Source organism: Rhinolophus hipposideros (assembly GCF_964194185.1).
Source record: "Rhinolophus hipposideros genome assembly, chromosome: 26".
Classification (NCBI taxonomy): Eukaryota; Metazoa; Chordata; class Mammalia; order Chiroptera; family Rhinolophidae; genus Rhinolophus; species Rhinolophus hipposideros.
The window spans coordinates 21,294,825-21,309,987 of record NC_138072.1 but is presented as its reverse complement, the minus strand read 5'-3'; the positions used below and the strand labels follow the sequence as shown (position 1 = coordinate 21,309,987).

The following is a 15,163-nucleotide window of genomic DNA, read 5'->3' as shown; positions in this document are numbered from 1 at the left end:
ATGAGTTGTTTATATATTTTAGATATTAACCCCTTATTGGATGCTTGATTTGCAAATATCTTCTTCCATTCAGTAGGTTGTCTTTTCATTTTGTTGATGGTTTCCTTCACTGTGCAAATGCTTGTTAGTTTGATGTAGTCCCATTTGTTTATTTTTGCTTTCTTTGCCCTTCCCTAAGGAGACTAGTCAAAAACAATATTGCTAAGAGTGATGTTGAAGAGCTCACAACCTATGTTTTCCTCTAGGAGTTTTATAATTTCAGTTCTTACATTCAAGTCTTTCATCTATTTTGAATTTATTTTTGTACGTTGTCTAGTTTCATTCTTTTGTGTGTAGCTGTTCAGTTTTCACAACACCATTTATTGAAGAGACTGTCTTTATCCCATTGTATAATCCTGCTTCCTTTGTCATAGGTAAATTGACCATATATGCATAGGTTTATTTCTGGGCTCTCTATACTGTTGCTTGATCTATATGTCTGTTTTCATGCCAGTACCATGTGGTTTTGATTACTATGGCCTTGGAGTATAGTTTGAAATCAGGGAGTATGGTGCACCCATTATGGAACACAGTATGGGGGTTCCTCAAAAAATTTAAAACAAAACTACCATATGATCCAGAAATTCCACTTCTGAGTACTTACCCAAAGAAAACAAAAACACTAATTTGAAGAGATATATGAACCTTTGTGTTCACTGCAGAATGATTTACAATAGCCAAGATATAGAAGCAACCTAAGTGTCCATTGACAGGTGAATGGATAAAGAATATATGACACATACGTACACACACACACACACACACACGGAATATTGTTTAGCCATAAAAAATAATGAAATCTTGCCATTTACGACAACATGGATAGACCCAGAGGGTATTATGCTCCGTGAAATAAGTCAGACAGAGAAAGATACATACTGTGTGATTTTACTTATGTGGAATCTGAAAAACAAAACAAATGAACAAACAAAATAAACAGTCTCATAGATACAGGAAACAAACTGTATGGTTACCAAATGGGGAAGGGTTTGGCAAAATAGGTGACGGGGATTAAGAGGTACAAGCTTCCAGATATAAGATAAATTAGTCCTGGTGATATAATGCATAGCATAGGGAATAGTCAATAATACCATAATACTTTTGCATGGTGACAGATTGTAACTAGACTTTATAATGATCATTTAGTAATTTATATAAATATTGAATCACTGTGATGTACACTGATAAGAAATATACTATTTGTAATACATAAAGTATGGCCAAGTAGGTATTACTAACTTTCAGCAAATCTATTTCATATGAAACAAAATAAGGTAAAGCATACAAAACAATTTTCACTTGTCAAATGTAAATTTCTTCAGTAGCACAGACATTTTCGTGTGTAAATTGAATTGCTTGCATTGCAGACATTGATTTTTTTAAAAATTTTTTATTGATTAGGTCACCTATAGAAACAGACAGAGATTTCAAGATCCATGAAAACATTACCAAATGAACAAGTGTCTGAAAGTAAATTAGGAAAAAATAGAACTCTACAATCTAAAGAGCGATGAAAAATTCTTCAATGAAAGCTATTTTAGGGTTCATAAAAATTTACCTCTCTCCAACCCACCTCTGAATTTCTGATAAGAAATACAAGGTGTTTTGATTGAATAATAAATTGCTAAGTTGCTTCAAGTTGCACAAAAATATTGATAAATAAAAAGAGGGTCATATATATTTTCAATCTATTTTTGTATCAACCAACGTAGTTTTGATTGATTTGCCTTGAGCCTTTTTTCCTCTCTGCTCGGGTGATAGAGTCATAGAATGTTACATTTGAAAAGAGCATCTATTCTAGGCCCCTCATTTTTTCCTCAGAAGAAAAAGCAATGAAGCCCAAGGGGTGACATGTCTTAGTTACTTGTGTCCCTGTCACCAGCTAATTTATTCAGGATGTTGCATCACAAGAGCCCAAGTGCCTGCCACTTAATAAGAGAGAAATACATGCATCAAAGAATGGTTGAATTAGGATATTCTGAACATTTTTTGTGCCATGAATCTCTTTGGCTGTCTGATAAAGATTACTGAGCCCTTGTCATTATGTTTTCAAATGCATAAAATAGATACACAGGTTTACAAAGGGAACTTGAAGTGTCAAAATGCAGTCTAGGTTAAGAAGTCTTGAGAGGTGGTTTATAATATGTTCTCAACCTCTGAGATCTGTGCTTTCTGTCATATAATGTCTTGTTATTCAACACACTGTTTTGGACCAGCAGCCTTGGTGTACCCCTTCCCTCCCCACTCCATCCCAAATCCGAATCTGCAGTTTTGGATAAGATCCTCAGAGGACTCGTGTGAGGATTAGAACTTGAGAGTCACTAACATAAGGTTCAAGGTGAGTGGGGAGCAGGTGCTGCCCAGAAGCCCAGCATGGCTGCAGGTGGGTCAACGCTCCCGTTTTTTGTGGGAATTCCGGAGCGTAGGTCAGCCTGAGGCTCACTTGGCTTCCAACCTCTGAGAACTCTTCTTTTGCTTTAAGGGCAACTCATCTTAGTTTCAATTAATGCATTGAAACATTTCTGCATTCTGAATACTTAATACCACAGGCCTGATATGATCTTGTTTTTACTTTGATTTCCCTTTGCTGTTTGAGCAAAAACTACATATAATAGAAGCATTCAAAATGGTTATGCCCAGAGAATATTTTCTTGAGAGGCGAGGACATTGTTTAGGTACTTTTTATGGTATAATATGTTCTTACGGACACTTTTGGACTTGCTCCCACAGATGGAAATCTTCATAATTTCATGTTCCATCATGTTTGTTATTTTTTTCTCTACAGTCACTCCTTATTGCCTAAAGTATGAGCCTGTGACCTGGCGCCTGCAGACCTGTCTCTCGCTCTGTGTCAAAGACAAACTCTCCGCTGTCCTCTGTGTCCCCATATCGCTGCCCTGTTGTGTGCACTCTTCTCTCTATCATACCGTTCCCTTTGTCAGAGCCTCTTAGAAGGCCAGGGAGGCCCAGGCCAGTTCCAATTACATGGTTTCTGATCTATTAAAAATGACAATCTCCACACTGGTTTACAAAACTGTTGGTATGTTTTAAATATTCACACTTCACACATTAGCATGATCAATGCACTCACCCAGATCCAGTGTATGGACAGACAAATCTGGGGACAATGTCTCTAAATATGTAAATGTGAGGCCTAGACCAAATGATCCTACTGGCTCCACAAGCCCTCTTCCCATGTCATGGGGTCCCTTGTCACCTATGGAAATGCCACCTGCCCTCTAGCCCCAGTAAGATGGTCTCTGTTCCAGTTAGGCTGGCTACAATGTTCTCTTTTCTCACTTTCTGCAGCACTTTGATTACAATTCACCTATCGTTTTTAATACTGACTTGTAGCATTTTGTGTATATACTTCACTTTCCCTTCTCAATTATAGGCACCCTCGGGGTAGGGAGTGTGTTCTAGCACAATGCTTTATATGTAGTATATTCAGTGAACCATGATGAATTAACAAAGGATGATAATCTATTTATCATAATATGGCATGAGATTTTACTTGAATTCAAAAGTACAACTATAACATTGGTGTTTTGAATCATCTGTTCATGGTTTGGTAAAATCCATATGGTTTTTATAGAGGTGTGTGTGCGTGCGTGTGTGTGTGCACGTGTGTGCGCTATTTTGGCTCAGGTCATTGAAATAGGTGTATTTATGGAATAGCTGAAATATTTATTTAGGTTTATGCTACGTTGATGTTACAGGTTTGGCTTCTCCACATACCTGTTTATTTAATAACTGTCAGATGCCAGGGTTATTGCTGTGAACCTGAGTCAGACAGGTCACAAGAGGGAGAAAGAAAACTACCCTAAATTACATTGTGTGATAGTTTCTATGAAGGAAGATATATTTTTCTTGTTTGTGGAGGCAGAAGGCATATGATTTATTTGTAAATAGTGAAAGGATTTTAACAATAAAGGAATCTCAGCTGGGATTGCATACGAAGGACAGGCTGAGGAGTGGAAGAGGTGGTAAGAAAGCAGACAGCTCATTGCAATGAGGAGGAAGTCAGAAGTAATTATTGCTAAATATGAGCATCAACCGGTAAACTTTTAATCTTACTGATTGGAAAAGTTGTTAATAAGATAGCTCATAGAGGTCAAATGTCACACATTTCTTTTTTTGTTTTTAAGAGAAAGATAGTGAAACCTGTTTTTGCTGGTGACTTGTGAAGAGTATATTTAGGTAAAGGAGCTCCCCTCTCCCCCTCCCTTTGAAAGGCCTCGAAAATAAGCCAGAGTGATGGGTTCCTGCTGTGATGCCTGTCATCTAACTAGGGGGGCGGGGCTTCTGGGAGGTTTAGGTAGAATTCTAGTCTTTGAAAGCTGAGGCTGTCATCAGCTTTGGAAAAGTGTTCCAGAAACATTACAGGAATGTTGGTGATGTTTACTGAGACGACTCCAAGGAAACCGGTGGTGGTTCTATGTGTGTTTGAAATTCTAGGGGCAGCAGATGACGATCAGTAAAATCATACAGACATTTGGCATTAAAATTCTAGAGTGGTTACCTAATTTTGTTTTACTTTGCATATCATTTGAGAACTCCTAGATTATGGCTCTAAAAGATATGAAATATGATATTATTTCATATATTTTTATTTTTAAGAAGGAACATCTGAAATTTGTAGATCTGTTTTGGAGGAAATGTGTAGTCCTGGTTTTAGATACCTATTTGGAAATATCTCCACCTAATGGCTATTGTATCAAATTGCAGATAAAAGTACCTAAAGGCCCCTGTAAAACATTGGTCCTGTAGATTTTACCTATTTCATTGTCAAAACACTGTCCCAGTGTGACATGTAGAAAATTTATAATAATTGTAATTGTAGGTGCCCACGATCTGTACAGTTTTGTCCACCAATAAGGCTTAAAACAAAATAGTCGATTTTAACAAACACATTTATTTTTGTACATTTGTTTGTGTGTTTTCTGATTAGTGGCTTAAGTTAGTAACTCTTCGAATGATACTGGAATATGCCTGAAGTCACATAGGAACCCTAATTTTTTTCTACTAGTCACTTCATTTTTGAGTAACCAGGTTGAAATAGACGTTCTCTGTGTACATCCAAATCGGCGATGTTCGGTTTGAGTTTCCAGGAGCATGTAGGGTTTAAGACTCACCAGCAGCCGGAAATGATGCCTCTTTTACTCCCACACAGCACTTGTCTTATGGCAATGGCAGCTTACACGTGGATGCCGCTTTCCAGCAGACTCTCTGGAGCGTGGCCCCTATCAGCTCAGGAAGTGAAGCAGCCCAAGGTAAAAACTCCACTCCAGCTAAAGGGCTTGCCCTTGACTTGGCCATCACCTTTGGAATTGTGACAATGAGCTGACTGTCCATGGCAGCTTTTTGTGTCAAACTATTCTGTAACGTTGATGCATGCTATTGGAGACTGCCATTTAAATTGCTATTTAAAAGTGAAGTTTGTTTTAAGAATTATCTTTCCTTATTTTACGCTATCGTCAGCTTTCTCTTATTTGTGTGTGTTTTATGTGCTAGATTTCTAGGGGTTGTTTTCTCCAACGTTTTGGCCCCAGGGTACTTAACTTCAGGAGTTCTCATCACCCAGGGTGGGTGGTTTAAAGCGGGGTTACAGCAGTGGTTGTGTATCAGGGTTCCTGGGAACTACTGGATTTGTCTGGTCAGTCATTAGTGGAGGTTCGAATCTGAGCCTGTCCATGCTTGTATGTTTAATGGGGGCTTTTACGGGGCCGAGGTCATGTTTCCTAGTGGGACTTGGGGACCCGGGGCTCAGAGGCGGCAGGCAGGCAGCACCATCCATCTCTGTATTTGGGCCTGGGACTTAAGCTTCGCTGGACTTCTGTCTCTCTGTCTATGAAAATAGAGGATAGAACCAGATGATCTGTCCATGAAAGTTCAATTGTGACTGAGCTTCAATCCTTTCAGGGTATCTGATTGGTGGTGACGTCCTCAGGTTGCTGCACGGACACATGGACGAATGCCTCACGGTCCCTTCAGGAGAGCACGGTGAAGAGCAGAGGAGGTTTGTACTTGGCCCAGTGCCTGGAGCCCTCCATTTCCTCACCTTGATATAAGTTTTTAAATTAAGGATACATCTGTTCAGGCCATGAGTGTAACAGAAAGTGGGTCACTAGTGTTTGCCCCCCGAGGTGACCCACTTGTTGGCCTCCTTAGAAGTTTTTTCTCATGTTATGTTTTTATTACCTCACGATAGAATTGCTGAAAGTTTTTGTATAATTAAAACAAGGTAAGAAGCCTTGAATTAAATAAATTGAGTGAGAAGAATGAATACATTAAACTAAACTATTTAAAACTTCATTAAATGTTTATTAGTTTTGATTCATTCTCTTTCTGGAACTTTTAGTCTCAAATTCGGTTTCCAAGGCAGAGTTCTCAAATTCTACAAAAGTTGAGGACTTTTTTCTATTACCTCCTGTTTCTTGACATAAATAATGGAATTGACCACTTTCCCGAATACTTCCTGTGATTATAATTCCTCTCTCATGTTACTATTGTTGGGTGTTATGCCAAGAGCGATGTGTCTGGATCCTTGGGGAAAGTGCACAAATAATATAAAAACACAAAAATGTTTAGGGTGATTTGAATGTTCTTCTTTGCCTCATGAATTAATGGTTGAATATAGTAAGTTGAATACATAGATAAGAGATTATGGTGAGAGAAGATGTTGTCTGGGTGGTTTATTATGTCTAAGTTTTTGGGGCACATTTCTCGTAATATTAGCATATACATTTAAGTATTATTTTAATAAAGATTTATTTTTGTAATTTAGAGAAAGCTGTAGGGAAAATTTAGAAAGTTAGTAATCATTAATGAGCTGTTTATTTATAATAACCTTATGAAAAGTCTCTGTGAGGCCTAGGTACTAGTCTTACCCCAGGCAAACCTGGCTTATGGTGGAGAGTGAAATGCAGAGCCTGGGAAAATTCCCTAAAGTAAAAATGCTACTTTTAGTAGATTAGGAAGAAGCTGCTGATGGTGTTGATAGGATTTGCATAAAAGATGAGAGGGAATTCAAAAGGCAGTTGTTTGGAGGAATTAATTACAAACAGAAGACTAAGCATAGAGGATGGCAGTGCATTCTGGGAATAGGGGTGATTCCAGAGTGACAAAGGACAGGATGGAAGCAAGGTGAGAACTGGGGAAGAGGGAGTGGCCTTAGTGCCATGCCCCAGGCTGGCTTTTTTACTCTGAGGTAGCTGGGAAGGTGTGTGGGCTTGGGGATGGAATGGTCAGATCTCTTTCAAGAGAATAGCACTGATGGGTGAGAGGAGATTAGATTAGAGGTGGGAAGAATTTGAATCATGGAAACAGCTGTTGTCATCATTCATGTGAGAGAAAATGAGGAACTTAACCTGGACAGTGGCCTTCAGATCACAGTGGACCGCCCAGACCCAAGACATTTTGGGTCAGGTTGACTGGCTTAGGGATGAACGAGGTGCGGGCTGTAGGAGAAGGTGTCACATCAAAGACAGTCTGATGGTTCCCACTGGAGCTGAGACAGAGGGTGGCAAGGATTAGAGGAAGTAGACATTTGGTATGAAGCATTGACTTAAATGTTGAACATGGGTGAGTATAGGGGTCTATGGGACAGCTAGTTGGAAACTGGAATTTTGAGGCTTCAATTTAGACAAATCACAAGTGCTCAGGGGAGAGCTGAAGGAATGGGCGTCCTAGATAGACAGGACCTTTAGGATGTGTGTGGGTGAACACTCTGCAAGAGAGAGAATAGTAGGTAAGTGGAGAACCCAGGGCCATTAGTCATGGAAGCAAAGGATTGGGGCGTCCATGTGTTAAATGCTGTGATATATTTCTGTAGACTCAGGACAAAAAGCGGTCCTGCCATAGTCTTTTGGGTCTTTAGTCTCTGATTTGTTAAATGAAACACTTAGACGAGAGGTTCTTACAGCCCCTTGTCTCTTTCTATAAACATGTAGAGATGTGTAGGTAAGGCAGTGGGCTCTGCCACTTACTAGTCATGTGACTTGTACAAGTGACTTAATTTCTTTAAACATTGTTTTTCTTCTCTGTAAAATGCCAAAATGTAAATATTACTGGCTGCCTCATCGGATGTTGTGAACATTCAATGAGAACGTGTAAAAACTTGATGCCTATTAAGAGATCAACATATTTTTATTATTGTTGTTATCATTATTATTTAGACAGAAGAGCAGTGTTTAGTCAGATATGGAAAACTTGGATGGACCCTGGGCATGTGGGTGAAAGTATGGTAGAGTGGAAACTTGGAATCTCTAAGAAAACCCTCTGTTCTTTTGAACTGAGCATACAGAGTGGTGAGCAAGTTCTCCTCATGCTTCTTCAGGGAGTGAGGGATGGATGAGCGTCACTTTCGTTTACTAATTGGATGTTTTTATTTTCAAATGAGCGTATTCAGTGTCAGATAGATCCCAGATTTCCTCAACCAAGCTCACTGGCAATGACTACAGTTGTCTACCCCTGCTGGGCTTTAGAGGACCCGCACATTAAATCAGTGTGTCATTGACTGTGGCACTGACAAGGCAGACGACCTGTTAATCCTTTAGATGGCTGGTTGTTATTGCTGAGAAAACAAGGGGAAATTTTAAAGGTATTTTTGTATTGTTCGGGGCCCACTTTCCGGTTGCATACATGTTGAAGACTGTCCCCCTCCTGATATTAGTCTTGATTTGATGTTGATAATTTCTGTGTCACATTAATCTCAATATGCACTTAGATCAACATGTTGCAGCTCTTTTTCTAGGCCGTGATGTTAGTAAGAACATAAACCTTTGTGCCCTTTGAACAGCATGTTTACATGGGTGAAATTGGATTAAAATGGACATCAGATCATGACTTAAGGGCGAAAATGAGTCAGAAAGAGGCAGCAGGAGCCTAAGTGTGTTGCTTAAGAAAGGAGAGTTGAGACTGAGCAATTATTTTCATATAAGGATACAAATAATTCCTTCAGTTTTATGTTTATAGAACACTTTGTTATTTCAAATCTCGTTACTATCCTTGTGTAGAGATCTCTTTACCTCCCTCTGTCCTCACCCTAAGTCATTTCAGTGCCTCAGGGAACTCAGGGAAGGGACAGGACAACATAATCCTGGGGAGGAACATGTAATAATAACCTAAAAATATATTTTGATTCATCTAAAAAAAATAAATATAATTTGACTTTTGGACAGTGATTTGAATGGTGGACCAGTTCCAGGGAAATACTCTTTTTCCTCATCAATCTTTCCTGTAATTATGATCTGGCTGTATTCATTAATAATATTCTTTTATTAAATTAAATACTAAAGTCAAATCAGGTTTGTTGTAAGAAATTAAGTGGAAATGATTAAGGAGATGGCCAGAGTGACACTTGCTTCTGAATAATTTAGGAACCGTTTGGTCATAAATGCTGTATTCCTAAATGGATTTGTCCATCTGCCCAGGTCCTTGTTCCACTGACAATTATTGAATATACGTAATCATGATCGTAGAGGTGGAAAATGCAGTTCAGTGATGGGCTCTATAATTCTAGATACCGATGGAGTTATCTTTAACTTCCTCTTCACGAGGGATTTGAATGTGTATGTGATTACCTTTGCATTCTCATGGTATTAAAAAAAAAACCCTCTTAGAATGAAGAGCATATAGTGTCATTTAATTAAGTGGAATTAAATTGGAGAATGACACTTACCAAAGTTTAAATATATTTTCCCCCTACACTTCCTGCTCATATTCCTTTGACGGATTGAGTTCTGACGTGCTCCTGAAATACAGCATCATCATTGTTTTAAGTTTCTTGAGATTTTTCTAGGAAGACATATGGCTCAAAAATTACGGGTATACAACTTGTGTAAACAACAATAAAAGTAGTAAAACGTGATCTATAGACTTTGTGAGCAGCTGGCTGAAAGGCAGTGGCAAATTGAGCATTAACTTTAGAACTGCGATTTCTTAGTTCTTACACTCAGATAGTGAGAAAGAATAAACTAGGCAGAAACAGGTTATGGTGCATGTCAGACGCAAGACAGTGTTTCAATTATTGCTTTAAAAATAAGCTTTCATTCTGGAGGCTTGAAACTTGATTACCAATTTTTATTTCAAGCATGAACTATTTTCTATGGGAAGTATATCGTATTCTAGGTTCTGTCTCTAGATAACATCTTATTACTTCCGTCCATTTCTATGTGGCTGTAATAAAATGTGCACCCACTTAACTTCTGGATTAAAGGTGCGCCATCTGAATTAAGTATGGAGGATGCCATTTTAATTAGGGGAATATCACTTGGAATTATTTTGTAACATCTGCGATTTGGAAACAAGTATTGGGGAACATTTTTTTTGGAAGCATTGTTTGTATGTTAAAACAGATTTTGCCCTGTAGCTCATAAGTAGTTTTATTCATTCAATACAAATTTGTGGAATGACTATCATGTTGTAGGTGCTGAGGTTATAGTAATATATAAAAAGATATAAACTCTTTTCTCAAGGACTTTGCATTCTAGAGGGAATATGTGACAAAAACATAAATGTGCTTATTTATATGTGCACTCGTACCCATGTACGCATAGATAAATTACACTGGGTGATAAGAGCTATAGAGAAAAACAAAGGAGAGAAGGAAATGGAGAGTGTTCATGTTTGCTTATGTTTTGAGAGAGAGGGGAAAAGGGAGAAGGTAGAGGGCAGAGGGGAGAGGGCAGAGGAGAGGGGAGTGGGCAGAGGGGAGATGGCAGTGAGCAGAGGGGAGAGGGCAGAGGGGAGAAGGCAGTGAGCAGAGGGGAGAGGGCAGCACGGAGAGGGGAGAGGTATCAGAAGAGAGAGGTTGTTCTGTTTCCACCTTATCAGGCATTACTCTTGGCACATATTTTTCTGTCTTATTAGTTTCAAATGCAGGACAATGAAGTCATCGATTCTGACAATCTCTGGAAATAAATGCTATATTTGCTTTTCAGAATGTGACTCAGCAGGCAAAAGCCTTGCTGTATGTATACATGACAATATTTTTGCCTCTATGGCTCTTTTGATATTGTGATAGTTTTATGAGCTTTAGCTGTAAGTAGTTGCTAAGGCATGCGATGGCCTGGGAAATGATGCGTTAAACGTCTCTCAGTCTGGCTTACAGATGCATGGCTTCTGTCTGTACATCCAGATGACTAACATCCTTGCAGGATTTGTGTGTGCTCAGCCCCTGCCCCACTGTGCTCCAAGGTGGTCAAGGATGAAGTTACCACATCAGGCTTTTCTTTCTTCTCTTCCCTGCCATGTCCTGTGTATACCTTTTCCGGATGGATCTGGGAGTAGGATGGATTTGCTCAACAGTTTAGGTGCGATTCAGCTCATGAAGGAGAGTGATTTTCTCTTCTTTGCTTCGTCTCCATTGAAGGAGATTCAGTGTTCCCCCAAACTTATGCCTCTCTGGCTGCTGCTTGCGGAGAGCACAGGGCCTGCTTCTGCCTGCTGTCATCCAGCAGCCTGACTTGGGTAGGGGCCATGCCGTCAAGGAATGATCAGGCCAGGAGGCACTGATTTCAGAAACAGGCTTTGACGGCAAAGGATTACAACTATTCACAGGAATTGGAGCCACTGGGTCAAAAATGAAAAAGCAATTGACATGTTTGGTGCACTTAAAGTGAGTAAACTGAACAATTAAGAATTAACATTAAGAAAAAAAGAACAATCCCCCAGTTAGTTTCTCAGTGAAAATTTAAGACCATTTTTTACTTGTCTACATTTCCATAGCTTATTAACTTAATCTAGATGTAAGCAACAATAGCTTTCAGGGAAAAAAAAAAAAACAAACCAAAAAACTTCGTCTTCATTTCCAAATACCTTTGTGGTTATACTGTATTCTGCATGGAGTGAAAAGTAAAAGTCACAACAGATAGTTTGTCATTTTTCTTCTCTAGTCCTATTTATTTGATTCTTTTGCTATTGGTTTAAAGCAGGGGTGTCCAAACTTTTTTCAACTTTTTTTACCAAGAGCCATATGTGGTAAAATACACAAACAGCTGGGCCACTCACTCGAGGTGAAGTCCGTATTGCCTTACCTGGTATATTTAATAAACTAAATATATTTTTGGAATTTGCTGCGGGTCAATTAACAATGGATTGCGGACTGCAGTTGGCCCGCGGGCTGCAGTTTTGACACCCCTGGTTTAGAGTGTAAGGATATTACAGTGTTTTGAATCCAAGATGATTCATTTACATTTTATACAGGTGTGTCATCTCAAAACATACCTGCTTCCCCTTCTGCAGCAACTCGAGTAGAAATATCATCACAGGCCCCCTCCCAGTAGAGAGTAGTGCTACCTTCTGTGCTTTTTAGGCACACACTTCGTGTTTTCTCTGTTGCTTTCTGAGAGTCCTGACAGCTTGCTTTAGGACGTACCCTGACTCAGCTGTTTTGCCAAACACTCTACTAGGCACTTCAGAGGAGGTGATTCTATTGTGAAGCGTGTAAACGAAAACTCACCATTTCATTCTGAAATAACCTTTTAAACCCAAGTCTACTTTTCAATCACTTCCACTGAATTTCTTAATACTTGTTGAGGGACTCGTGTGTTGTAGGCATTTGGGTGTGTGTCGGGTGTACAAATGAACGAGAGCCAGCCAGTCTTTAAGGAAATGGCAGTCTGTTAAGACCTCCACCCCACCACATTCAGAAAGAAGTGGTGTTAATCCGGGAGAGGCCAGTCACCGTCCTTTACAAAATTAGACTGTAGAGAACATGCTCACCAGTGTTCCGCTGAGGCAGATCGGGCCAGGCAGGAGTCTGGCCTGTGTAAGGAGAACAATGAGATAGAAGCATGTGTTGACAAGCACTCTGGCTAACTCAGAAAGGTAGAGGGCCCCCATTTGTATTATTTTGGTGACACCTGACAGCTGGTTATCTGCTGGTAATTCAGGGAAGGGAAGAAAAGCCACGTTACTAAATCAGCATACCAACCTGAGTAAGTACAAAATGATTGTGCGGCCAGTGAGTCCCACATCCTCGGCTAAGAGCCCTCTATATTGGGAGCACCTTGACTTCAAGTCACTCCCTGGGGCAGAGCCCCTGCTCTGGTATCTAGAATCTGAGCCCCTTCTCACCTTGGGACTGCCCTGGCTGAGGTGCTGTGAAGGGGAACAGAGCTGCTGGACCAATCATGAGGTGGACGTGGACCCACATGGTACTTAATACAGGACCCACCGAAGAAGAGCCTCGTTAGAAGGGATCTCAAGACCTACAACCCAGAAGCAACGATGAACCACAAGTAAAGCAGCCCGGTCTTAGGGAGAAAGCATTTAGCTTCTCACTGTTAAGTCTGATGTTAGCTCTCTATTTTTTTCGTTGGTAATCTTTGTCAAGTTGAGGAAGTTCCCCTCTCTTCCTAGTTTACTGGGAGGTTTTATCATGAATGGATGTTGGATTTTGTCAAATGCTTTTTGCATTTACTGATATGAAATTATGATTTTTATTCCTTAGCCTGTTGCTGTGATGGATTTTATGTATGTTCAATGATATTTTAAATAGGAGAAAATTATTTTCGCTACATACTTACATTCGAGCAGAACGTTTCTTTTGAGATAAAAAATAGTGATACTTTTATGGAAACCAATTGACCTTTTTAATCTATTTCATTAAGATTAAAAAAAAACTGATTTTTATGTTTATAAAACGTTTTTCAAAGGGGAATTGAATTCTTCTGTCATCCATCATGCATTCATTGAACGTTAAGTTTGGAAAAATGAAAAATTCTATGATATTATTTTACTGCCCTGTATTACAGTAACAAAAATACATTGATAAGACTATTTTTGTCTCTACTGCATTTTATATAAACATGTCATAAGCATTTGAATTGGCAAGGCAATCTTGAGTCTGGTAACCTTCTCTATTTTTAATTTGTGTAATTGATTCATCATCAAATTTGATGTGACTGATTAAATTGCTTTTTATTGTTGTTGTTCCCTATTTTGATGTTCAGCTTTTGTTACATACTCTAGCCTCTCTCTGGACAAAAATGAAACCACATTGCATGAAAAGGTAGAACTCAAATACCAACACCCCACATTGCTTTAAAGTCATATGATAAATGTTATATAAAAAAAAGAAAGTATTTGGAGAAAGAAAACTGTATCTGTGGTATTGCAGTAATAATCAACACTGTAAACTGTCAGTGTTAAAATAATATACTAACATTTTTACAGCTTCTTTTTGTTGAAGAAACAGGTAGAGTGAAAAGGCCCCAGTTGTTTCTTTTTCTAATTCGGGTAAAAGACAATTCTGGTGCTTATATTTCACTGAAGTTTTTTGAGATGAGATAAGTGCTCCAAAACACTTTGAATTTATCTATTATTCCCTTGGGAGAAAAAAAATAAATCACTCATAATGTGGATATTAATTCTAGACTTAGAAATATGATTCAAGATACAGAAGTTGGATTTTCTCTCAATTAGTTATTGTGATATTTAATTTTATGTTGTCAACTTGCCTGGGCTACGGAGTTCCCAGATACTTGGTCAAACATTATTCTGGGTATTTTTGTGAGAGTGTCTTTGGGTGAATTTAGCATTAAAAATGATAGACTGAGTAAAGCAGATTGCCCTACCCCAATGTGGATGGGCCTCATCTAATCTAGTAGAGTCTTAAATAGAATAAAAAGACTGACTCTTCCGTGAATCAGAGGCAACTCCTCTTATCTGGCTGCCTTTGAGCTGCAACATTACTTATTGTCTGCCTTTGGACTGAAACTGAAACATCAGCTCTTTTGGGGGGTCTCACAGCTGTCACTCGTTGGACTGGATCTTACACCATCAGCTCTCCTGGGTCTCCAGCTGCTAACTGCAGATCTCGGGACCTATCAGTTTCCATAATTACATTATTTGTTTGTGAATTTTAAGACTGCAGAGATACATAAAAATAATTCACTTTCCTTGATACATAAAACTGCTGGAAGCAAAAACAGTACCTAGATCATGGCTGAAAATATGCTAGGACCAGGCCATTGTATAGTAAGAAGAGGCTAGCAAGGAGGCAGTCTGAGTTACAACTTCATTTCCTACTTATGTTGTCCCAAGCAACTTTATAATTTAGGACTTTGAATATAAACAAGTATATGATACTATCGTCAGTTCAACAAACAGTATTGCA

At 39.0% G+C, this 15,163-nt stretch overlaps 1 protein-coding gene across 4 annotated transcripts in view; it reads left to right on the top strand.

The window, feature by feature from the left end:
* The window catches only part of RYR2 (ryanodine receptor 2), a 567,940-nt gene that overhangs the window by 244,702 nt on the left and 308,075 nt on the right, over positions 1–15,163 (top strand). For all 4 annotated transcript variants that reach the window (XM_081039034.1, XM_081039033.1, XM_081039032.1 and 1 more), the window contains exons 9-10: positions 5,213–5,312; positions 5,962–6,058. In XM_081039034.1, the coding sequence (XP_080895160.1) occupies positions 5,213–5,312; positions 5,962–6,058 (197 nt within the window). The remainder of the gene's footprint in view (positions 1–5,212; positions 5,313–5,961; positions 6,059–15,163) is intronic.